Source organism: Bombina bombina, chromosome 8 (genome assembly GCF_027579735.1).
Source record: "Bombina bombina isolate aBomBom1 chromosome 8, aBomBom1.pri, whole genome shotgun sequence".
Taxonomy (NCBI): domain Eukaryota; kingdom Metazoa; phylum Chordata; class Amphibia; order Anura; family Bombinatoridae; genus Bombina; species Bombina bombina.
This window is the reverse complement of record NC_069506.1, coordinates 301,298,506-301,324,401: the sequence shown is the minus strand read 5'-3', so window position 1 is coordinate 301,324,401 and position 25,896 is coordinate 301,298,506. Positions and strand designations below refer to the sequence as shown.

The 25,896-nt window shown below is 42.1% G+C and overlaps 1 protein-coding gene across 1 annotated transcript in view; it reads right to left on the bottom strand.

Annotated features, from left to right (window-relative positions):
* Window positions 1-25,896, bottom strand: part of LOC128639226 (PR domain zinc finger protein 10) — a 293,752-nt gene that overhangs the window by 76,284 nt on the left and 191,572 nt on the right. Inside the window, exons 15-18 of the mRNA XM_053691501.1 lie at window positions 13,939-14,094; window positions 13,238-13,417; window positions 13,048-13,158; window positions 12,681-12,881 (exon numbers count right to left, since the gene is read on the bottom strand). Of these exons, the coding sequence (XP_053547476.1) occupies window positions 12,681-12,881; window positions 13,048-13,158; window positions 13,238-13,417; window positions 13,939-14,094 (648 nt within the window). The remainder of the gene's footprint in view (window positions 1-12,680; window positions 12,882-13,047; window positions 13,159-13,237; window positions 13,418-13,938; window positions 14,095-25,896) is intronic.

Genomic DNA, 25,896 nt, shown 5'->3' with positions numbered 1-25,896 from the left:
TGAGAGAGAAAAAATCTTCTCACAGGAGGTCTTATTCTGAAACCTATTCGATACCCCTGAGAGACAATATTCTGAATCCAATGATTCTGAACGGAACCTGCCCAAACGTCTTGAAATAATTTCAATCTGCCCCCCCCAGCAGAACTGGATTGAGGGCCGCTGTCAGGGTTTTTTCCCTGCTTTGTTTTCCATGTGCTGCTGGCAGCCATTTTACTCGCCTCTCTTGCTGACTCGGGTACATAGTGTGTGATGCTGCTCATTTCCTGCATGCCCTTTTATCGCCAGACTGGTGTACATCATCAGGTTGCAGTCTCAGACAGGTTGCAGTCTCAGAATTGTGATGTTATCACTTATTATTTAAAGGGTCTCTGTTCAGTATGCTTTGCCCTTGCGTTGTCTCAGACCTGTTTGTGAGAGTTCCTGTATATTATCTGGCTTTCTGACGTCCCTCCTGGTTCTTGATCCCTGGCTTGTTCCTGACTCTGCTGTTCTCCTTGCTCCTGACTCGGCTTGTCTGACTATTCGCTTTGGCTCCTGACTCGGCTCGTCTGACTACTATCTCTGGTTTTGACTCCTAGCTTGTTATTTGACTTGTGGACTTTTTATTATTTTTTGCAATTAATAAAGGTGTGATTATTTTTGCACTTCTCGTCTCAGTCTGATTCCTGGCACCCTGACATCCGCACCTTCATGCAGTCTTGGGGGCTGGCTTTGGTTTCTTATAAGGCTTGGATTTATTCCAACTCGAGGATGGCTTCCAATTGGAGCCAGAGTGCTTAGGGGAAGAAGTGGTTTTCTGTTCTCTATTCTGACGAAAGGAACGAAACCAATTAGAAGCTCTAGATTTGCCCTTAGACTTTTGATCTTGAGGCAAAAAAACTCCCTTCCCCCCAGTAATAGTGGAAATAATAGAATCCAACTGGGAACCAAACAAATTATTACCCTGGAATGATAGAGATAGTAAACTAGATTTAGATACCATGTCAGCATTCCATCATTTGAGCCATAAAGCTCTTCTAGCTAAAATAGCCAAAGACACAGATTTAGCATTAATCTTGATATCAAAAATAGTATCACAGATAAAATAATTAGCATGTTGAAGCAAACGAACAATGCTATGCAAATCAGAGTCTTTTTACCGTTGTGCTAAGCTATCCAAACAAAAAGTTGATGCAGCCGCAACATCTGCCATCGAAATGGCAGGTCTGAGACTATAGCCAGAATGCAAATAAGCTTTCCTTAGATAAGATTCAATTTTCCTATCTAAATGATCCTTACAAACAGAATTTATGTTTACCTGATAAATTACTTTCTCCAACGGTGTGTCCGGTCCACGGCGTCATCCTTACTTGTGGGGATATTCTCTTCCCCAACAGGAAATGGCAAAGAGCCCAGCAAAGCTGGTCACATGATCCCTCCTAGGCTCCGCCTTCCCCAGTCATTCGACCGACGTAAAGGAGGAATATTTGCATAGGAGAAATCATATGATACCGTGGTGACTGTAGTTAAAGAAAATAAATTATCAGACCTGATTAAAAAACCAGGGCGGGCCGTGGACCGGACACACCGTTGGAGAAAGTAATTTATCAGGTAAACATAAATTCTGTTTTCTCCAACATAGGTGTGTCCGGTCCACGGCGTCATCCTTACTTGTGGGAACCAATACCAAAGCTTTAGGACACGGATGATGGGAGGGAGCAAATCAGGTCACCTAGATGGAAGGCACCACGGCTTGCAAAACCTTTCTCCCAAAAATAGCCTCAGAAGAAGCAAAAGTATCAAATTTGTAAAATTTAGTAAAAGTGTGCAGTGAAGACCAAGTCGCTGCCTTACATATCTGATCAACAGAAGCCTCGTTCTTGAAGGCCCATGTGGAAGCCACGGCCCTAGTGGAATGAGCTGTGATTCTTTCAGGAGGCTGCCGTCCGGCAGTCTCATAAGCCAATCTGATGATGCTTTTAAGCCAAAAAGAGAGAGAGGTAGAAGTTGCTTTTTGACCTCTCCTTTTACCAGAATAAACAACAAACAAGGAAGATGTTTGTCTGAAATCCTTTGTAGCATCTAAATAGAATTTTAGAGCACGAACTACATCCAAATTGTGCAACAAACGTTCCTTCTTTGAAACTGGATTCGGACACAAAGAAGGCACGACTATCTCCTGGTTAATGTTTTTGTTAGAAACAATTTTCGGAAGAAAACCAGGTTTAGTACGCAAAACCACCTTATCTGCATGGAACACCAGATAAGGAGGAGAACACTGCAGAGCAGATAACTCTGAAACTCTTCTAGCAGAAGAAATTGCAACCAAAAACAAAACTTTCCAAGATAATAACTTAATATCTACGGAATGTAAGGGTTCAAACGGAACCCCCTGAAGAACTGAAAGAACTAAATTGAGACTCCAAGGAGGAGTCAAAGGTTTGTAAACAGGCTTGATTCTAACCAGAGCCTGAACAAAAGCTTGAACATCTGGCACAGCCGCCAGATTTTTGTGAAGTAAAACAGATAAAGCAGAAATCTGTCCCTTCAAAGAACTTGCAGATAATCCTTTCTCCAAACCTTCTTGAAGAAAGGATAGAATCTTAGGAATTTTTATCTTGTTCCATGGGAATCCTTTAGATTCACACCAACAGATATATTTTTTCCATATTTTATGGTAGATTTTTCTAGTTACAGGCTTTCTGGCCTGAACAAGAGTATCAATGACAGAATCTGAGAACCCTCGCTTTGATAAAATCAAGCGTTCAATCTCCAAGCAGTCAGTTGGAGTGAGGCCAGATTCGGATGTTCGAACGGACCTTGAACAAGAAGGTCCTGTCTCAAAGGTAGCTTCCATGGTGGAGCCGATGACATATTCACCAGGTCTGCATACCAAGTCCTGCGTGGCCACGCAGGAGCTATCAAGATCACCGATGCCCTCTCCTGATTGATCCTGGCTACCAGCCTGGGGATGAGAGGAAACGGTGGGAATACATAAGCTAGGTTGAAGGTCCAAGGTGCTACTAGTGCATCTACTAGAGTCGCCTTGGGATCCCTGGATCTGGACCCGTAGCAAGGAACCTTGAAGTTCTGACGAGAGGCCATCAGATCCATGTCTGGAATGCCCCACAATTGAGTAATTTGGGCAAAGATTTCCGGATGGAGTTCCCACTCCCCCGGATGAAATGTCTGACGACTCAGAAAATCCGCTTCCCAGTTTTCCACTCCTGGGATGTGGATTGCAGACAAGTGGCAGGAGTGAGTCTCCGCCCATTGAATGATTTTGGTCACTTCTTCCATCGCCAGGGAACTCCTTGTTCCCCCCTGATGGTTGATATACGCAACAGTCGTCATGTTGTCTGATTGAAACCGTATGAATTTGGCCTTTGCTAGCTGAGGCCAAGCCTTGAGAGCATTGAATATCGCTCTCAGTTCCAGAATATTTATCGGGAGAAGAGATTCTTCCCAAGACCAAAGACCCTGAGCTTTCAGGGGTTCCCAGACCGCGCCCCAGCCCACCAGACTGGCGTCGGTCGTGACAATGACCCACTCTGGTCTGCGGAAGCTCATCCCCTGTGACAGGTTGTCCAGGGTCAGCCACCAACGGAGTGAATCTCTGGTCCTCTGATCTACTTGTATCGTCGGAGACAAGTCTGTATAATCCCCATTCCACTGACTGAGCATGCACAGTTGTAATGGTCTCAGATGAATTCGCGCAAAAGGAACTATGTCCATTGCCGCGACCATCAAACCTATTACTTCCATGCACTGCGCTATGGAAGGAAGAGGAACAGAATGAAGTACTTGACAAGAGCTTAGAAGTTTTGATTTTCTGGCCTCTGTCAGAAAAATCCTCATTTCTAAGGAGTCTATTATTGTTCCCAAGAAGGGAACTCTTGTTGACGGAGATAGAGAACTTTTTTCTACGTTCACTTTCCACCCGTGAGATCTGAGAAAGGCCAGGACAATGTCCGTATGAGCCTTTGCTTGTGGTAGGGACGACGCTTGAATCAGTATGTCGTCCAAGTAAGGTACTACTGCAATGCCCCTTCGTCGTAGCACCGCTAGAAGGGACCCTAGTACCTTTGTGAAAATTCTTGGAGCAGTGGCTAATCCGAATGGAAGTGCCACAAACTGGTAATGCTTGTCCAGAAAGGCGAACCTTAGGAACCGATGATGTTCCTTGTGGATAGGAATATGTAGATACGCATCCTTTAAATCCACCGTGGTCATGAATTGACCTTCCTGGATGGAAGGAAGAATTGTCCGAATGGTTTCCATTTTGAACGATGGAACCTTGAGAAACTTGTTTAGGATCTTGAGATCTAAGATTGGTCTGAATGTTCCCTCTTTTTTGGGAACTATGAACAGATTGGAGTAGAATCCCATCCCTTGTTCTCCTAATGGAACAGGATGAATCACTCCCATTTTTAACAGGTCTTCTACACAATGTAAGAATGCCTGTCTTTTTATGTGGTCTGAAGACAATTGAGACCTGTGGAACCTCCCCCTTGGGGGAAGCTCCTTGAATTCCAGAAGATAACCTTGGGAGACTATTTCTAGCACCCAAGGATCCAGAACATCTCTTGCCCAAGCCTGAGCGAAGAGAGAAAGTCTGCCCCCCACCAGATCCGGTCCCGGATCGGGGGCCAACATCTCATGCTGTCTTGGTAGCAGTGGCAGGTTTCTTGGCCTGCTTACCTTTGTTCCAGCCTTGCATTGGCCTCCAGGCTGGCTTGGTTTGAGAAGTATTACCCTCTTGCTTAGAGGATGTAGCACTTGGGGCTGGTCCGTTTCTGCGAAAGGGACGAAAATTTGGTTTATTTTTAGCCTTGAAAGACCTATCCTGAGGAAGGGCGTGGCCCTTACCCCCAGTGATATCAGAAATAATCTCTTTCAAGTCAGGGCCAAACAGCGTTTTCCCCTTGAAAGGTATGTTAAGCAATTTGTTCTTGGAAGACGCATCCGCTGACCAAGATTTTAGCCAAAGCGCTCTGCGCGCCACAATAGCAAACCCTGAATTTTTCGCCGCTAATCTAGCCAATTGCAAAGTGGCGTCTAAAGTAAAAGAGTTGGCCAATTTGAGAGCATGAATTCTGTCCATAATCTCCTCATAAGAAGAATCTTTATTGAGTGACTTTTCTAGTTCATCGAACCAGAAACACGCTGCTGTAGTGACAGGAACCATGCATGAAATTGGTTGTAGAAGGTAACCTTGCTGAACAAACATCTTTTTAAGCAAACCCTCTAATTTTTTATCCATAGGATCTTTGAAAGCACAACTATCTTCTATAGGGATAGTAGTGCGTTTGTTTAGAGTAGAAACCGCCCCCTCGACCTTGGGGACTGTCTGCCATAAGTCCTTTCTGGGGTCGACCATAGGAAACAATTTCTTAAATATAGGGGGAGGGACAAAAGGTATGCCGGGCCTTTCCCATTCTTTGTTTACAATGTCCGCCACCCGCTTGGGTATAGGAAAAGCTTCGGGGGGCCCCGGGACCTCTAGGAACTTGTCCATCTTACATAATTTCTCTGGAATGACCAAATTCTCACAATCATCCAGAGTAGATAACACCTCCTTAAGCAGAGCGCGGAGATGTTCCAATTTAAATTTGAATGTAATCACATCAGGTTCAGCTTGTTGAGAAATTTTCCCTGAATCTGAAATTTCTCCCTCAGACAAAACCTCCCTGGCCCCCTCAGACTGGTGTAGGGGCACTTCAGAACCAATATCATCAGCGTCCTCATGCTCTTCAGTATTTTCTAAAACAGAGCAGTCGCGCTTTCGCTGATAAGTGGGCATTTTGGCTAAAATGTTTTTGATAGAATTATCCATTACAGCCGTTAATTGTTGCATAGTAAGGAGTATTGGCGCACTAGATGTACTAGGGGCCTCCTGTGTGGGCAAGACTGGCGTAGACGAAGGAGGGGATGATGCAGTACCATGCTTACTCCCCTCACTTGAGGAATCATCTTGGGCATCATTTTCTCTAAATTTTGTGTCACATAAATCACATCTATTTAAATGAGAAGGAACCTTGGCCTCCCCACATACAGAACATAGTCTATCTGATAGTTCAGACATGTTAAACAGGCATAAACTTGATAACAAAGTACAAAAAACGTTTTAAAATAAAACCGTTACTGTCACTTTAAATTTTAAACTGAACACACTTTATTACTGAAAATGTGAAAAAGTATGAAGGAATTGTTCAAAATTCACCAAAATTTCACCACAGTGTCTTAAAGCCTTAAAAGCATTGCACACCAAATTTGAAAGCTTTAACTCTTAAAATAACGGAACCGGAGCCGTTTTTATATTTAACCCCTATACAGTCCCTGGTATCTGCTTTGCTGAGACCCAACCAAGCCCAAAGGGGAATACGATACCAAATGACGCCTTCAGTAAGCTTTTTCTATGTATCTGAGCTCCTCACACATGCATCTGCATGTCTTGCTTCCCAAAAACAACTGCGCAATAGAGGCGCGAAAATGAGGCTCTGCCTATGATTAGAGAAGGCCCCCAGTGAAAAAGGTGTCCAATACAGTGCCTGCCGGTTATTTTACATAATTCCCAAGAATAAAATAACTCCTCAAAACTATGAAGTATTAAAAATGCTTATATATCAAACGTTTTAGCCCAGAAAAATGTCTACCAGTCTTTAAAGCCCTTGTGAAGCCCTTTATTCTTATTTAATAAAAATGGCTTACCGGATCCCATAGGGAAAATTACAGCTTCCAGCATTACCAAGTCTTGTTAGAAATGTGTCATACCTCAAGCAGCAAAAGTCTGCTCACTGTTTCCCCCAACTGAAGTTAATTCCTCTCAACAGTCCTGTGTGGAAACAGCCATCGATTTTAGTAACGGTTGCTAAAATCATTTTCCTCTTACAAACAGAAATCTTCATCTCTTTTCTGTTTCAGAGTAAATAGTACATACCAGCACTATTTTAAAATAACAAACTCTTGATTGAAGAATAAAAACTACATTTAAACACCAAAAAACTCTAAGCCATCTCCGTGGAGATGTTGCCTGTACAACGGCAAAGAGAATGACTGGGGAAGGCGGAGCCTAGGAGGGATCATGTGACCAGCTTTGCTGGGCTCTTTGCCATTTCCTGTTGGGGAAGAGAATATCCCCACAAGTAAGGATGACGCCGTGGACCGGACACACCTATGTTGGAGAAAGAAGTACTATCTTCCATAGGAATAGTAGTACGTTTAGCAAAAGTAGCCCCATCAACCTTTTTTCCAAAACTCTAATTTAGCCACTGACAAAGGATACAACTTTTTAAACCTTGACGAAGGAACAAAAGAAGTACCAGGCTTAGACCATTCCTTAGCAATCACATCAGAAATAGTATCAGGAACAGGAAAAACCTCAGGAGTAGTCACAGGAGGTTTATAGACAGAATTTAAATGTTTGCTGGATTTATTATCAAGAGCACCAGACTCCTCAATATCCAAAGTTATCAACACTTATTTTAACAAAGAACGAATATACTCAATCTTAAAAAGATAAGATGATTTATCAGTGTCAATGTCTGAAGTAGGATCTTCTAAGTCAGAGAGATCGTCATCAGAGGAGGATATATCAGTAAGTTGTCAGTCATTACAAATTTCATCAGTATTATGAGAAGTTTTAAGAGACATTTTACATCTATTTGAAGGTGGTATATCAGCCATAGCCTTCTGTATCGCATCAGCAATATAATTTTTCATATCAACAGGGATATCATGTACTTTAGATGTTGAAGGAACAACAGATACTGTACTAGCACTAATAGAAATCTTTTCTGCATGCAAAAGCTTATCATGACAACTGTTACACACTACAGCTTGGAGATATACTCTCCACTAGCTTACAACAGATACACTTAGAAAAAATAACATTTAAACAGAATATCTTATTTCCACATATAGCAGTTTCAGGAATGGGAAAAATTGCAAATGCTAAAATTGGCAAAAAATGCAAATAGCATAGCCCTCTGAGCATAAAGAAGGCAAGGAGCATATAGGAAGTGAGGTAAATAAAAAAAAAAATTTTTGGTGCCAAGTATGACGCATGATGCAAAAGGAAGTTAAGAATTTTTTTGGTGCCAACAAACATCCGGATATGACGCAACTTGCTTCATAACAAACACAATTATACGCCGAACAACCTAGCATCAACTAAGATGCAGGAAATGACAAACTTGCGTCATTACAGCCAAGAATGACGCAATAAAGAACAGCATTTTGCACCCTCGCGAGCCTAATTTGCCCGCAAGTTTTAAAGAAAAAACAAGTCAAATTGAAAAAAAGACTATACCCCAGGTAAGACAAACTTCCTAAAACATGATTCCCATAACAAAACTGCCAGACTGCAAAGCAGTGATGTGCGGTGATGTCAGAGGCTGGTGAGGCACTAGATATGATACGCCGGAGAAACACATATACCGCGGGCCTCAAGTACCCCCAACAGGGCAGGTTTTAATTAAAGCTGAACCAGTACACAGGTGAAATAATCAGCTGATGGTTGAGAGCAAGTTAGTAACCACTGTTACTGGTCAGCTGATTACTTCACCTGTGCACCGATTTATCTATAATGAAAACCTGGCCAGTTGGGGGTACTTGAGGACCGTGGTTGAGAAACACTGCATTTAAGCACAAGCTCATCTGAATACCAGAAGATAAAAGCCTATAGTAAAAGTAATGCATATATCTCAAATACAGCTCCAATACCAGCAGATAAAACCATTTAGTAAAGTTAATAAATAAAATTCAGATCCAATACCCGCTCCAATATATTGACCTCTCCTGCATTATATTACTCACTAAATAAAGAATCTTGCACTGCACTGTGCAAACTACAGTTAACCATCTGCTACTGAGAAAAGAAAGTCCAGAGCAATGTGTGCACGCCTGCCAACCTGTGCAAAATCAAATATATAATGCTGTACAAAAAGATTGTGGCATCAAAAATAAACATTTAGATATCTATCTAATGGAAATCACATTTATTCAGCTGATCTCTTCCATAAAACCCTGAAATTAACTACCTTGTGCCACACCACACGCTCCTGCATAATATATTCCTTATTATTTTCTGCTCATCTACACCCAACCCTGAGGAAAACATGACAGGCACCCACTACATGAATGAATAACCCCTACTGTAACAGTCCCTATTCATGGAACCCCATAACTGTGATAAATGACTATAAAAATATTCCCCATTATACCAAACATTATCGGCAAACATTTAGGTCATCTTAGGGCAGCATGAAGCCTGAACAATCTTTGTAGTTATATAGCTGGATAATCTCAGAAACTAAAAGTCCAAAATCTATTTAGATAAAGTCAATGCATAGATTTATAAGTCTAGTTATAATAACTATAAACAGTGTTTAATAAAAATAAAGACTCATGTATTCAAAAAAAATTGTTTCACTTCAATTACATTATGAAACATATTTTTTTAATTTTTGCATTGAGAAAAATTAAGAAAGTGAAAATTGCTTTTCTGCTTTCTTTTAAGAAACTTCACACTAAAGGGAAACTTCACACTAAAAGGAAATTGCAGAGTAATTACATTCTATATTTTTTAATAAATATATTTCATACAACTCAGGACTACAGTGTGTATTTATATGTGTGTGTGTATATGTACAGTATGTGTATGTATGGTGTATGTGTGTTTTTGTGCATGTGTGTGTATTATTATTATCGGTTATTTGTAGAGCGCCAACTGTGCATTTGTGTGTGTGTGTATATATGTATGACTATGTATGTATGTGTTTTTGTGCATGTGTATATGTGTGTTTGTGTGAATGTGTGTGCATGTATGTGTTATGTGTATGTATGTGTGTGTGTGAATTTCACTTATAAAATGACTAGTTGTAGCACATAATTAGCAGTGCTAATGACTGAACTCCTACCAATTAATATGTCAGTGTTACAGAATAGGGCTTGTAAGCATAAGCAAGCTAATACAAAGATTACAAAGGGGGGCAATACAATGGGACACCCTCCTCTGCATTTCCTATGTTATTCTCCCTTTACATCTGACCTGGAGAATTGGTGTGTGTGTGGGGGGGTGTTTGAGTTTCAGCTTCCCCTTCCAAAGAGTTTGCTGAGCTACACAGCAACCTGAGAAATTTTACAGGAGAGTTGTACTGCCCACCCTACACACCCCCACCCCATGACCATAAAAAATGCTTGTTTCTGAAACATCAGCACATCAATTAAAAAATAAACACTCCTAAGTTCGGCAACTACAATTTAAACAGTGACCTTTTCCTCCCTCCTTTGCCTCCCCACGTTCACCACGCCACCAGTCAGTGAACCCCAAGTGGTGGAGGTCTAGTGGCGGGCCCATAGGTAGCAGTGTGCACGGTCATCACCTCTTGGGCTGAGGGCTCATGTCATGACCAAGATCATATTTAAGACAGAGTGCCTAGAGGATTGCTCTTTTTTTTAGTATGCCTTCCAAATCTCTGCCTGACTTGTAATATCCATAGTATTTTTTTATTTAATTTGCAAGAAAAACAAATAGCTTGACAATAAATAATTACAGGGGATTCTCAAAGAGCCTCTTTGAGAATCCCCTGTAACTATTTATTGTCAAGCTATTTGTTTTTCTTGCAAATTAAATAAAAAAATACTATGGATATTACAAGGCAGGCAGAGATTTGGAAGGCATACTAAAAAAAGAGCAATCCTCTAGGCACTCTGTCTTATTAAATATGAACAACTTGGTCATGACATGAGCCCTCAGCCCAAGAGGTGATGACCGTGCACAGCTACACCTATGGGCCACTAGACCTCCACCACTACCGCTACGACTTTAAAGTCTACTGTCTTAAAGTTTCTGAACTTAGGACTTTTTCAAATTTCAAGAGGAGAGTCGGAGACACTGTACCACTACCTCACAATCATTGTGCAATCGTGCTAATGCTTTCTATAAATAATAACAGTTATGCCTGCCATGCCCTCCCCTTTTGTAAAATTTACAAAATAGAAGAAGAAGAGTCAGTAGACATAATGGAGTTGGCGCAACAACGTGCCGGGTCAAGCCGGATTGCAGGGCCCCGGGGGCAAACAGCATGGCAGCTGCAGCTCTCACTGACCTGGCTGATGATGGGATCACACGTCCACAAGGTGAAGGTCTCACTCACTGAAACGGAGTGCGCACTGCGACGTGGCCATGTGTGGCTGGCTCAGGGCTGCTGCAGTGTGGTGGAGGGAGACACAACAAGACCTCGGCTCTCAGCCTCTCACCTCTTCTTCACTGTCCTCAGTGTCTGATCACGTGACAGCACGCGCCGCATCTCAGTCTCCCTCCGCGCCTGGATGATCTCCCCCCGCCTGCCGCACCAGTAGTCCCACCCCCACTGACTGACTAAGTAAGTCACTCACTGTCAGGGAGACTGGGACCACGGCGCTGATTGGCTGATGGGGCAGACAGGGCTCCCGAGGCTGGTATAGACCAGCCTCCATTGGGAGCGGTATGGGCCGCAAAGAGGACTCGGAGACTAATATTTGCCAGCAACCACTGGGTGGCCTTCTCACTCTCCGCCGGCCCATACAAACATATTGCGCAACGGTAGGGCTCACAGCCTCTGCCTACTTGCGCAATGTGTATGTATTTGATCATCATGATAGGATTTTGAGAATCAATAATTATGCAGCGCATGAGCGCACTGCAACGACACGCACAATTAATCAAACGGGGGTGGGGGGGTCACCCGAAAATACCCCCCCCCAAAAAAAAATTATATATATTTTTTTTTTAATTAATTACATCAGGTGTAATTACACAGATAGGACAGGTGAGGCGCTGCCTCACCTGCCTCCTATGACAGCACGTCACTGCTGCAAAGGGAAATACACATAGACCTGACTCATGGCAAATAAGTAAAATATATAGATTTAAAACTTTATACATAAAGCGCCAAAACATAGCTAAAAAGTGTCTTAAATAATGATACATACTTACCGAAAGATACCCATCCACATATAGCAGATAGCCAAACCAGTACTGAAAGCTATCAGCAGAGGTAATGGTATATAAGAGTATATCGTCGATCTGAAAAGGGAGGTAGGAGATGAATCCCTACGACCGATAACAGAGAACCCTTGAAAAGATTTCCCACGAGGGAAACCATAAAATCAAAAAGGTGATACTATCTTCACATCTCTCTCACAAACACTGTACTCTGAGAGGAATTGGGCTTCAGAATGCTTAGAAGCACTTATCACAGAAGAAATCATAAAAATCAAGCACAAACTTACTTCACCACCTCCATAGGAGGCAAAGTTTGTAAAACTGAATTGTGGGTGTGGTGAGGGGTGTATTTATAGGCATTTTGAGGTTTGGAAAACTTTGCCCCTCCTGGTAGGATTGCATATCCCATATGTCACTAGCTCATGGACTCTTGCAATTACATGAAAGAAATGGGCCAGCTCCTAAGCTTAGATTTCTGCTTTTCAAATAAAGATAGCAAGAGAACGAAGAAAAATTGATAATAGGAGTAAATTAGAAAGTTGCTTTAAAACTGCATGCTCTATCTGAACCATGAAATAAAAAAAATGGGTTTAGTATCCCTTTAAGCATGCCAAATGTCTTCTTTTATAAAGTTATTTCAATATAAAATGTGTAGCTTTTCTTTACAGCTTTGCACAGTTCCTATAAACACCACTTATGCATGGGACTCTACCTTGCTGCTGTATTGCTTGGAGCAATGTGGACAGCAGACTGGAGGTGTTGCTATAGTGCCTGTGAGTTGGGTATGCGTGCTGAGCATTGGATCAGGTTCTCCGGGACCAGCTGGTCTGAGCTTGCGGATGCTAGGAGGAAGCTCTGATCCAGGATGATTTTTCAAGATGTGGGCTTTCCGTTTGCTGGCACTTTTGTAGACCTGTCAAAGTTAAATTTATATTCATCATTCAAATTTTCAAAATGAATGCAGGTGACACAGGTAGATTCAGAGACAACAATTACATGCTCCCTATGTGCAAGGATGTGGATATTATTTTATTGTATTTCGAGGGATTAAAAAATGTAATTTGTTCGCTTCAATTCACCTTCTCACAATACTGGCAGTAATAATCACGGTTGGGTTTGATAATGGGTAGTGTCAACTCAGGAACCTCTTCAATCTTCATTTCAGGATGTCGCTTTGACAAATGGTTCACCTAGTAGAAAAACAAAAAGTTTGAGAACATTGTCTTACAAGCTTCTGCTACTTAGATATAATGCTCTATTGCATCTCACCAGCATGCCTCTTCTTCGGAAGCCCATCATGCACACCCGACACTTAAACATAAAGCTCTCGTAGTCTGTGGAGGCAAGGCGTGGTTTGAAAGACTTGGTGCGTCCTGTGCGGTCAGCTTTCTTGGCTTCGCGCTCCGGATTATGCATACGCTGCATGTGCTCCCTTAGCTTGTCCTTCCTCTGTGCAAATAATAAACGGTTATATAACTGAGGAAAACATCTCTACATTAAAAAGAAGCTCACTTTAAAGCCTTGTAGTTCTGATACCAGCGTCACTGTAAAAAACGAAATCTAAAGAAATGAACTTCATTTATATGCCAATGGATGTTTCCATAACCATAGGTCAGGAAGATCCTAAGTAAATGTTATTTCCCAAACCAATATATAAGCATCTTTGAGCAAGAAAAATGATTGGCCTCACCACATTATTGGTCATGGATAATTTTATAACGAAAACATTGCTGCCTCAAAATAATGTGTGTTTTCACATTTATAGATTAATAAAGGCTAGTCATCTTGTATATTATAGTATCACTTGTACACAACATTTAACATTTCTTAAAACTTCCTAGTAAAAACAATATACAAGTATTTTCGTTGTCCATGCTGCAAAGCCCTCACACTGAATATAGTGAATGACAAATAATACTAAAAAAGAAAAAAGCTGCATGAAATGTTTTCTGGTGCTTATCATTGCTCACCTTAAACTGCTTCCCACAAGTAGAGCACAGGAAGTCCTTGCGATCCGAGTGTCTCAGCATGTGTAATCTTAGCTTGTCAGGACGGCAGAAAGCCTTATCGCATTCTGTGCATTGGTACACCTTTTCTGAGTGAAAGCTGCGCACATGCTTCTTCACCTGTTTTGGTTTGAAAACATATAGCACAGTAAGAAACAGAGGTCACCAACATGGGTTTCCCTTGTACCTTAAAGAATAATTATATTTAACATAAATACTAGAATCAGAGGTTCCAACTCTGGATTACTAAATTTGCTGGTATTTAAAAAGCCCAGTGATCTAAAGCTCTCTTTAGAGATTACCTAAGAAGTCCCGTCATTGGTACTGCAAGTCCCTTGAAGAATGGCAAATTTTAACTTGAGATCTGTATTATTACAATATAATGCTCAAGAAAAGCCCCCAAAGATTTTGAGTGATTTCTCTCCATGCCGACGAGTTTTTGACTGTTAGGCCATTAGTATTTAAAGGAGTAACTGAATATCTACAATAGTAGAACATTTCTATTTAAATATATCAATTGTATACATTTTTTTTTTAAAAGGGACACAGAACCTAATTTTTTTCTTTCATGATTCAGATAGAGCATGCAATTTTAAGCAACTTTCAAATGTACTCCTATTATCATTTTTTTCTTCATTCTCTTGCTATCTTTATTTGAAAAAGAAGGCATCTAAGCTAAAGAGCAAGACAATTTTTGGTTCAGACCCTGGATAGCGCTTGTTTATTGGTGGGTGAATTTATCCACCAATCAGCAAGAACAACCCAGGTTGTTCACAAAAAATGGGCCAACATCTAAACTTACTTTCTTGCTTTTCAAATAAAGATACCAAGAGAATGAAGAAAATTTGACAATAGGAGTAAATTAGAAAGTTGCTTAAAATTGCATGCTCTATCTGAATCATGAAAGAAAAAGTTTGGGTTCAGTGTCCCTTTAATTACATATGGTCTATGGACAATTATCAAGGTCTGAACCAAATTGTTGTAAAACTGAGCAGAGATAAAGAGAATATAATATAGTAAAATGTGGTTTACTTAAAAGGTTTAACAATTTTTCTGTTTTCGAGGTATAAACAGTCAAATTAGCAGATAGTTACATTTTGCTATCTTCAAAAAATAAAACAAAATTATTTGTCGAAACAGAATAAAAAACCCCCCATACTTTAAGCCAGATTGTTGTATTTCTAGAACAAATTTGCAACATCTATTTTGATTTATACCTGGCATGGCCAGACCCCAAATTACTAAAAACTAATTCAGCTAGCTTATATGGTTTCTGAAAGACAGTTTATCACAGAGAGCCATAGGTAATTGCACTCTAATAAAAACCTGTTACTTCAAAATAAAGCATGTAGTATATTGAAACTATTTGTATATTAAAAAAAAAAAATACATTAAAAAAATGGTATGCTTACCTGATAAATTAATTTATTTTATGGTGATAAGAGTCCATGAGCCATTACTCCTGGGATTCAACTCCAGGCCACTAGCAGGAGGCAAAGATTCCCAAAACTCAAAGAGTATTTAAAGAGACATAAAACATTGAGCAGTCTTTTATCAATGCACCTATACAACCCCAAGAGGGCCTCAAGGTAATTATATCTGCTAAGTTAGGTAAGGCAGCTGACCCAGACCGCCTACCTATTGAACACTATAAAATTCTCAGCATAGAGATAGCACCTACATTGTCCTTGCTATTCTCTGGATATTTATCGGGCCATTCAAAACCAGACCCTCGGTTCACAGATGCCAACATTTGTATAATTCCAAAACCAGATAGAGATCCCACCTTACCCTCATCTTATAGGTTGATTTCGCTATTGAATAGCGACAATAAGTTGTTTACAAAAATATAAGCAGAGAGATTGGCAGAAATGCTTCCCTGCCTGATACACCCAGATCAGACGGGGTTTGTTAGGCACCGCTTCTCAGTAACAAACTTGCAGAAAACACTTGCAGTCATTTCACAATATTCCCAATCGCAAAGCAACTTCATAGATGCCCCCTTGCCAGATGCATGCCTGCTATTCGTCAATGCTGAAAAAGCACTTGACAGAGTGGAATAGGATCATCTCTACACTTCTTTAACTAACTTTCGCATAATGGGCACATTTTTCAATACAATACAGCAACTTTACAATAACCCTACGGCTTCCCTAATCATCAACGGCGGCATTTCATCCACATTCCAGCTAGAAAGGGGAACACGATAGGGCTGCCCATTATCGCCGTTGTTCTTTTACCTAGCAGTGGAGCCACTAGCATGCTACATAAGGCAACATTGCTCAGGTCTCCAGGTGAATGGGCATAATTTACACCTTTCCTTGTTTTCTGATGATATCCTACTCTATATTAGTAACCCCCGATAAACATACCCATCCTCCTTGAAATCATGACACAGGCTACAAAATCAATGTTGATAAATCGGAAGTGACGTGGTTAAAAAAATTCAACTAACTCCTCTCTACATAGTACTAATCTTAAAATCCCCTCAGGTTCCTTTAAATATTTAGGTATTTACTTGAACGTTAATCCTGCACTAATATATCGCCTTAACATCACAATAGCCATAAATAACACACAGAGCCTCCTACGAGGCTGGCACAATCTTCCACTCTCCCTACATGGTAGAATCCACCTGCTCATAATGATAATTCTTCCAAAGATTCTGTATCCTCTACAGATGCTCCCAATATTATTACACAACAAAGACATAAAAATACTCTCTAATTTGTTTACTTCCTTTGTGTGGAACCAAAATAAACACAGCATCAGCAAAACTAAATAAGCCATGCCATTACAGGTGTCAGGACTTAAATTCCCAAACATTCAATAGTATAATTGGGCTACACTGGCAAAGATAGTTCTGGGATGGTTTACAAATTCAGATTATTTTTGTCCCATTATAGAAAAGGAAACTGTGACTCCACTACACTTAGCTTACCTACCACATGCCAATATATCCAGTCTTCTGCAACACATCTCCCAGGGCATTTTGTTAAGGGACCCATTAAGGGCATGGGCTAAATTGTGCACATTCTGAGGTATTGAGCTTCAGATAACTAGATACTTGCCCATACAAGGTAACCCGAAATTCCTACCAGGTTATATGATGCGAGTCTTCCAAATATGGAAATCACATGGGTTAACAACTGTTACACAGCTACTAAACCCTATTACTCTTCAAATTCTACCTTTCCGTACTCTCCAAGAACGTCATGCTATACCTTCAAACACCATGGCCTAGATTTGGAGTTCGGCGGTAGCCGTCAAAACCAGCGTTAGAGGCCCCTAACGCTGGTTTTGGCCGCACGCTGGTATTTGGAGTCAGTGATTAAAGGGTCTAACGCTCACTTTTCAGCCGCGACTTTTCCATACCGCAGATCCCCCTACGCCATTTGCGTAGCCTATCTTTTCAATGGGATCTTCCTAACGCCGGTATTTAGAGTCGTTTCTGAAGTGAGCGTTAGAGCTCTAACGACAAGATTCCAGCCGCCTGAAAATAGCAGGAGTTAAGAGCTTTCTGGCTAACGCCGGTTTATAAAGCTCTTAACTACTGTACCCTAAAGTACACTAACACCCATAAACTACCTATGTACCCCTAAACCGAGGTCCCCCCACACCGCCGCCACTCGATTAAAATTTTTAACCCCTAATCTGCCGACCGCCACCTACGTTATATTTATGTACCCCTAATCTGCTGCCCCTAACCCCGCCGACCCCTGTATTACATTTATTAACCCCTAACTTGCCCCCCACAACGTCGCCGCCAGCTACTTAAAATAATTAACCCCTAATCTTCCGACCGCAAATCGCCGCCACCTACGTTATCCCTATGTACCCCTAATCTGCTGCCCCTAACATCGCCGACCCCTATATTATATTTATTAACCCCTAATCTGCCCCCCTCAACGTCGCCGACACCTGCCTACACTTATTAACCCCTAATCTGCCGAGCGGACCTGAGCGCTACTATAATAAATGTATTAACCCCTAATCCGCCTCACTAACCCTATCATAAATAGTATTAACCCCTAATCTGCCCTCCCTAACATCGCCGACACCTAACTTCAATTATTAACCCCTAATCTGCCGACCGGAGCTCACCTCTATTCTAATAAATGTATTAACCCCTAAAGCTAAGTCTAACCCTAACACTAACACCCCCCTAAGTTAAAACAGAATTTATGTTTACCTGATAAATTACTTTCTCCAACGGTGTGTCCGGTCCACGGCGTCATCCTTACTTGTGGGATATTCTCTTCCCCAACAGGAAATGGCAAAGAGCCCAGCAAAGCTGGTCACATGATCCCTCCTAGGCTCCGCCTACCCCAGTCATTCGACCGACGTTAAGGAGGAATATTTGCATAGGAGAAACCATATGGTACCGTGGTGACTGTAGTTAAAGAAAATAAATTATCAGACCTGATTAAAAAAACCAGGGCGGGCCGTGGACCGGACACACCGTTGGAGAAAGTAATTTATCAGGTAAACATAAATTCTGTTTTCTCCAACATAGGTGTGTCCGGTCCACGGCGTCATCCTTACTTGTGGGAACCAATACCAAAGCTTTAGGACACGGATGAAGGGAGGGAGCAAATCAGGTCACCTAAATGGAAGGCACCACGGCTTGCAAAACCTTTCTCCCAAAAATAGCCTCAGAAGAAGCAAAAGTATCAAACTTGTAAAATTTGGTAAAAGTGTGCAGTGAAGACCAAGTCGCTGCCCTACATATCTGATCAACAGAAGCCTCGTTCTTGAAGGCCCATGTGGAAGCCACAGCCCTAGTGGAATGAGCTGTGATTCTTTCGGGAGGCTGCCGTCCGGCAGTCTCGTAAGCCAATCTGATGATGCTTTTAATCCAAAAAGAGAGAGAGGTAGAAGTTGCTTTTTGACCTCTCCTTTTACCGGAATAAACAACAAACAAGGAAGATGTTTGTCTAAAATCCTTTGTAGCATCTAAATAGAATTTTAGAGCGCGAACAACATCCAAATTGTGCAACAAACGTTCCTTCTTTGAAACTGGTTTCGGACACAGAGAAGGTACGATAATCTCCTGGTTAATGTTTTTGTTAGAAACAACTTTTGGAAGAAAACCAGGTTTAGTACGTAAAACCACCTTATCTGCATGGAACACCAGATAAGGAGGAGAACACTGCAGAGCAGATAATTCTGAAACTCTTCTAGCAGAAGAAATTGCAACTAAAAACAAAACTTTCCAAGATAATAACTTAATATCAACGGAATGCAAGGGTTCAAACGGAACCCCCTGAAGAACTGAAAGAACTAAATTGAGACTCCAAGGAGGAGTCAAAGGTTTGTAAACAGGCTTAATTCTAACCAGAGCCTGAACAAAGGCTTGAACATCTGGCACAGCGGCCAGCTTTTTGTGAAGTAACACAGACAAGGCAGAAATCTGTCCCTTCAGGGAACTTGCAGATAATCCTTTTTCCAATCCTTCTTGAAGGAAGGATAGAATCCTAGGAATCCTAACCTTGTCCCAAGGGAATCCTTTAGATTCACACCAACAGATATATTTTTTCCAAATTTTGTGGTAAATCTTTCTAGTTACAGGCTTTCTGGCCTGAACAAGAGTATCGATAACAGAATCTGAGAATCCTCGCTTCGATAAGATCAAGCGTTCAATCTCCAAGCAGTCAGCTGGAGTGAAACCAGATTCGGATGTTCGAACGGACCCTGAACAAGAAGGTCTCGTCGCAAAGGTAGCTTCCAAGGAGGAGCCGATGACATATTCACCAGATCTGCGTACCAAGTCCTGCGTGGCCACGCAGGAGCTATCAAGATCACCGACGCCCTCTCCTGATTGATCCTGGCTACCAGCCTGGGGATGAGAGGAAACGGCGGGAACACATAAGCTAGTTTGAAGGTCCAAGGTGCTACTAGTGCATCCACTAGAGCCGCCTTGGGATCCCTGGATCTGGACCCGTAGCAAGGAACTTTGAAGTTCTGACGAGAGGCCATCAGATCCATGTCTGGAATGCCCCACAGCTGAGTGACTTGGGCAAAGATTTCCGGATGGAGTTCCCACTCCCCCGGATGCAATGTCTGACGACTCAGAAAATCCGCTTCCCAATTTTCCACTCCTGGGATGTGGATAGCAGACAGGTGGCAGGAGTGAGACTCCGCCCATAGAATGATTTTGGTCACTTCTTCCATCGCCAGGGAACTCCTTGTTCCCCCCTGATGGTTGATGTACGCAACAGTTGTCATGTTGTCTGATTGAAACCGTATGAACTTGGCCCTCGCTAGCTGAGGCCAAGCCTTGAGAGCATTGAATATCGCTCTCAGTTCCAGAATATTTATCGGTAGAAGAGATTCTTCCCGAGACCAAAGACCCTGAGCTTTCAGGGATCCCCAGACCGCGCCCCAGCCCATCAGACTGGCGTCGGTCGTGACAATGACCCACTCTGGTCTGCGGAATGTCATCCCTCGTGACAGGTTGTCCAGGGACAGCCACCAACGGAGTGAGTCTCTGGTCCTCTGATTTACTTGTATCTTCGGAGACAAGTCTGTATAGTCCCCATTCCACTGACTGAGCATGCACAGTTGTAATGGTCTTAGATGAATGCGTGCAAAAGGAACTATGTCCATTGCCGCTACCATCAACCCGATCACTTCCATGCACTGAGCTATGGAAGGAAGAGGAACGGAATGGAGTATCCGACAAGAGTCTAGAAGTTTTGTTTTTCTGGCCTCTGTCAGAAAAATCCTCATTTCTAAGGAGTCTATTATTGTTCCCAAGAAGGGAACCCTTGTTGACGGAGATAGAGAACTCTTTTCCACGTTCACTTTCCATCCGTGAGATCTGAGAAAGGCCAGGACAATGTCCGTGTGAGCCTTTGCTTGAGGAAGGGACGACGCTTGAATCAGAATGTCGTCCAAGTAAGGTACTACAGCAATGCCCCTTGGTCTTAGCACAGCTAGAAGGGACCCTAGTACCTTTGTGAAAATCCTTGGAGCAGTGGCTAATCCGAAAGGAAGCGCCACGAACTGGTAATGTTTGTCCAGGAATGCGAACCTCAGGAACCGATGATGTTCCTTGTGGATAGGAATATGTAGATACGCATCCTTTAAATCCACCGTGGTCATGAATTGACCTTCCTGGATGGAAGGAAGAATAGTTCGAATGGTTTCCATCTTGAACGATGGAACCTTGAGAAACTTGTTTAAGATCTTGAGATCTAAGATTGGTCTGAACGTTCCCTCTTTTTTGGGAACTATAAACAGATTGGAGTAGAACCCCATCCCTTGTTCTCTTAATGGAACGGGATGAATCACTCCCATTTTTAACAGGTCTTCTACACAATGTAAGAATGCCTGTCTTTTTATGTGGTCTGAAGACAACTGAGACCTGTGGAACCTCCCCCTTGGGGGAAGTCCCTTGAATTCCAGAAGATAACCTTGGGAGACTATTTCTAGCGCCCAAGGATCCAGAACATCTCTTGCCCAAGCCTGAGCGAAGAGAGAGAGTCTGCCCCCCACCAGATCCGGTCCCGGATCGGGGGCCAACATTTCATGCTGTCTTGGTAGCAGTGGCAGGTTTCTTGGCCTGCTTTCCCTTGTTCCAGCCTTGCATTGGTCTCCAAGCTGGCTTGGCTTGAGAAGTATTACCCTCTTGCTTAGAGGACGTAGCACTTTGGGCTGGTCCGTTTCTACGAAAGGGACGAAAATTAGGTTTATTTTTTGCCTTGAAAGGCCGATCCTGAGGAAGGGCGTGGCCCTTACCCCCAGTGATATCCGAGATAATCTCTTTCAAGTCAGGGCCAAACAGCGTTTTCCCCTTGAAAGGAATGTTAAGTAGCTTGTTCTTGGAAGACGCATCAGCCGACCAAGATTTCAACCAAAGCGCTCTGCGCGCCACAATAGCAAACCCAGAATTCTTAGCCGCTAACCTAGCCAATTGCAAAGTGGCGTCTAGGGTGAAAGAATTAGCCAATTTGAGAGCATTGATTCTGTCCATAATCTCCTCATAAGGAGGAGAATCACTGTCGACCGCCTTTATCAGCTCATCGAACCAGAAACATGCGGCTGTAGCGACAGGGACAATGCATGAAATTGGTTGTAGAAGGTAACCCTGCTGAACAAACATCTTTTTAAGCAAACCTTCTAATTTTTTATCCATAGGATCTTTGAAAGCACAACTATCCTCTATGGGTATAGTGGTGCGTTTGTTTAAAGTGGAAACCGCTCCCTCGACCTTGGGGACTGTCTGCCATAAGTCCTTTCTGGGGTCGACCATAGGAAACAATTTTTTAAATATGGGGGGAGGGACGAAAGGAATACCGGGCCTTTCCCATTCTTTATTAACAATGTCCGCCACCCGCTTGGGTATAGGAAAAGCTTCTGGGAGCCCCGGCACCTCTAGGAACTTGTCCATTTTACATAGTTTCTCTGGGATGACCAACTTGTCACAATCATCCAGAGTGGATAATACCTCCTTAAGCAGAATGCGGAGATGTTCCAACTTAAATTTAAATGCAATCACATCAGGTTCAGCTTGTTGAGAAATGTTCCCTGAATCAGTAATTTCTCCCTCAGACAAAACCTCCCTGGCCCCATCAGACTGAGTTAGGGGCCCTTCAGAAATATTAATATCAGCGTCGTCATGCTCTTCAGTATCTAAAACAGAGCAGTCGCGCTTACGCTGATAAGTGTTCATTTTGGCTAAAATGTTTTTGACAGAATTATCCATTACAGCCGTTACTTGTTGCATAGTAAGGAGTATTGGCGCGCTAGATGTACTAGGGGCCTCCTGAGTGGGCAAGACTCGTGTAGACGAAGGAGGGAATGATGCAGTACCATGCTTACTCCCCTCACTTGAGGAATCATCTTGGGCATCGTTGTCATTGTCACATAAATCACATTTATTTAAATGAATAGGAATTCTGGCTTCCCCACATTCAGAACACAGTCTATCTGGTAGTTCAGACATGTTAAACAGGCATAAACTTGATAACAAGTACAAAAAACGTTTTAAAATAAAACCGTTACTGTCACTTTAAATTTTAAACTGAACACACTTTATTACTGCAAATGCGAAAAAACATGAAGGAATTGTTCAAAATTCACCAAATTTTCACCACAGTGTCTTAAAGCCTTAAAAGTATTGCACACCAAATTTGGAAGCTTTAACCCTTAAAATAACGGAACCGGAGCCGTTTTGAACTTTAACCCCTTTACAGTCCCTGGTATCTGCTTCGCTGAGACCCAACCAAGCCCCAAGGGGAATACGATACCAAATGACGCCTTCAGAAAGTCTTTTCTAAGTATCAGAGCTCCTCTCACATGCGACTGCATGCCATGCCTCTCAAAAACAAGTGCGCAACACCGGCGCGAAAATGAGGCTCTGCCTATGCTTTGGGAAAGCCCCTAAAGAATAAGGTGTCTAAAACAGTGCCTGCCGATATTATTATATCAAAATACCCAGATAAAATGATTCCTCAAGGCTAAATATGTGTTAATAATCAATCGATTTAGCCCAAAAAAAGTCTACAGTCTTAATAAGCCCTTTTTGAAGCCCTTATTTACAATCGTAATAAACATGGCTTACCGGATCCCAGAGGGAAAATGACAGCTTCCAGCATTACATCGTCTTGTTAGAATGTGTCATACCTCAAGCAGCAAGAGACTGCTCACTGTTCCCCCAACTGAAGTTAATTGCTCTCAACAGTCCTGTGTGGAACAGCCATGGATTTTAGTGACGGTTGCTAAAATCATTTTCCTCATACAAACAGAAATCTTCATCTCTTTTCTGTTTCTGAGTAAATAGTACATACCAGCACTATTTCAAAATAACAAACTCTTGATTGAATAATAAAAACTACAGTTAAACACTAAAAAACTCTAAGCCATCTCCGTGGAGATGTTGCCTGTACAACGGCAAAGAGAATGACTGGGGTAGGCGGAGCCTAGGAGGGATCATGTGACCAGCTTTGCTGGGCTCTTTGCCATTTCCTGTTGGGGAAGAGAATATCCCACAAGTAAGGATGACGCCGTGGACCGGACACACCTATGTTGGAGAAATATAATTTAAATCTAACGAAATAAATTAACTCTTATTAAATAAATTATTCCTATTTAAAGCTAAATACTTACCTGTAAAATAAATCCTAATATAGCTACAATATAAATTATAATTATATTATAGCTATTTTAGGATTAATATTTATTTTACAGGCAACTTTGTAATTATTTTAACCAGGTACAATAGCTATTAAATAGTTAAGAACTATTTAATAGTTACCTAGTTAAAATAATAACAAATTTACCTGTACAATAAATCCTAACCTAAGTTATAATTAAACCTAACACTACCCTATCAATAAAATAATTAAATAAACTACCTACAATTACCTACAATTAACCTAACACTACACTATCAATAAATTAATTAAACACAATTCCTACAAATAAATACAATTAAATAAACTAGCTAAAGTACAAAAAATAAAAAAGAACTAAGTTACAGAAAATAAAAAAATATTTACAAACATAAGAAAAATATTACAACAATTTTAAACTAATTACACCTACTCTAAGCCCCCTAATAAAATAACAAAGCCCCCCAAAATAAAAAATTCCCTACCCTATTCTAAATTTAAAAAGTTACAAGCTCTTTTACCTTACCAGCCCTGAACAGGGCCCTTTGCGGGGCATGCCCCAAGAATTTCAGCTCTTTTGCCTGTAAAAAAAAACATACAATACCCCCCCCCCCAACATTACAACCCACCACCCACATACCCCTAATCTAACCCAAACCCCCTTAAAGAAACCTAACACTAAGCCCCTGAAGATCTTCCTACCTTGTCTTCACCATACCAGGTTCACCGATCCGTCCTGGCTCCAACATCTTCATCCAACCCAAGCGGGGGTTGGCGATCCATAATCCGGTCCAGAAGAGGCTCCAAAGTCTTCCTCCTATCCGGCAAGAAGAGGACATCCGGACCGGCAAACATCTTCTCCAAGCGGCATCTTCGATCTTCTTCCATCCGGAGCGAAGCGGCAGGATCCTGAAGACATCCAGCGCGGAACATCCATCCGGACCGACGACTGAACGACGAATGACTGTTCCTTTAAGGGACGTCATCCAAGATGGCGTCCCTCGAATTCCGATTGGCTGATAGGATTCTATCAGCCAATCGGAATTAAGGTAGGAATTTTCTGATTGGCTGATGGAATTAGCCAATCAGAATCAAGTTCAATCCGATTGGCCGATCCAATCAGCCAATCAGATTGAGCTCGCATTCTATTGGCTGTTCCGATCAGCCAATAGAATGCGAGCTCAATCCGATTGGCTGATTGGATCGGCCAATCGGATTGAACTTGATTCTGATTGGCTGATTCCATCAGCCAATCAGAAAATTCCTACCTTAATTCCGATTGGCTGATAGAATCCTATCAGCCAATCGGAATTCGAGGGACGCCATCTTGGATGACGTCCCTTAAAGGAACAGTCATTCGTCGTTCAGTCGTCGGTCCGGATGGATGTTCCGCGCTGGATGTCTTCAGGATCCTGCCGCTTCGCTCCGGATGGAAGAAGATCGAAGATGCCGCTTGGAGAAGATGTTTGCCGGTCCGGATGTCCTCTTCTTGCCGGATAGGAGGAAGACTTTGGAGCCTCTTCTGGACCGGATTATGGATCGCCAACCCCCGCTTGGGTTGGATGAAGATGTTGGAGCCAGGACGGATCGGTGAACCTGGTATGGTGAAGACAAGGTAGGAAGATCTTCAGGGGCTTAGTGTTAGGTTTCTTTAAGGGGTTTTGGGTTAGATTAGGGGTATGTGGGTGGTGGGTTGTAATGTTGGGGGGGGTGGGGGTATTGTATGTTTTTTTTTACAGGCAAAAGAGCTGAAATTCTTGGGGCATGCCCCGCAAAGGGCCCTGTTCAGGGCTGGTAAGGTAAA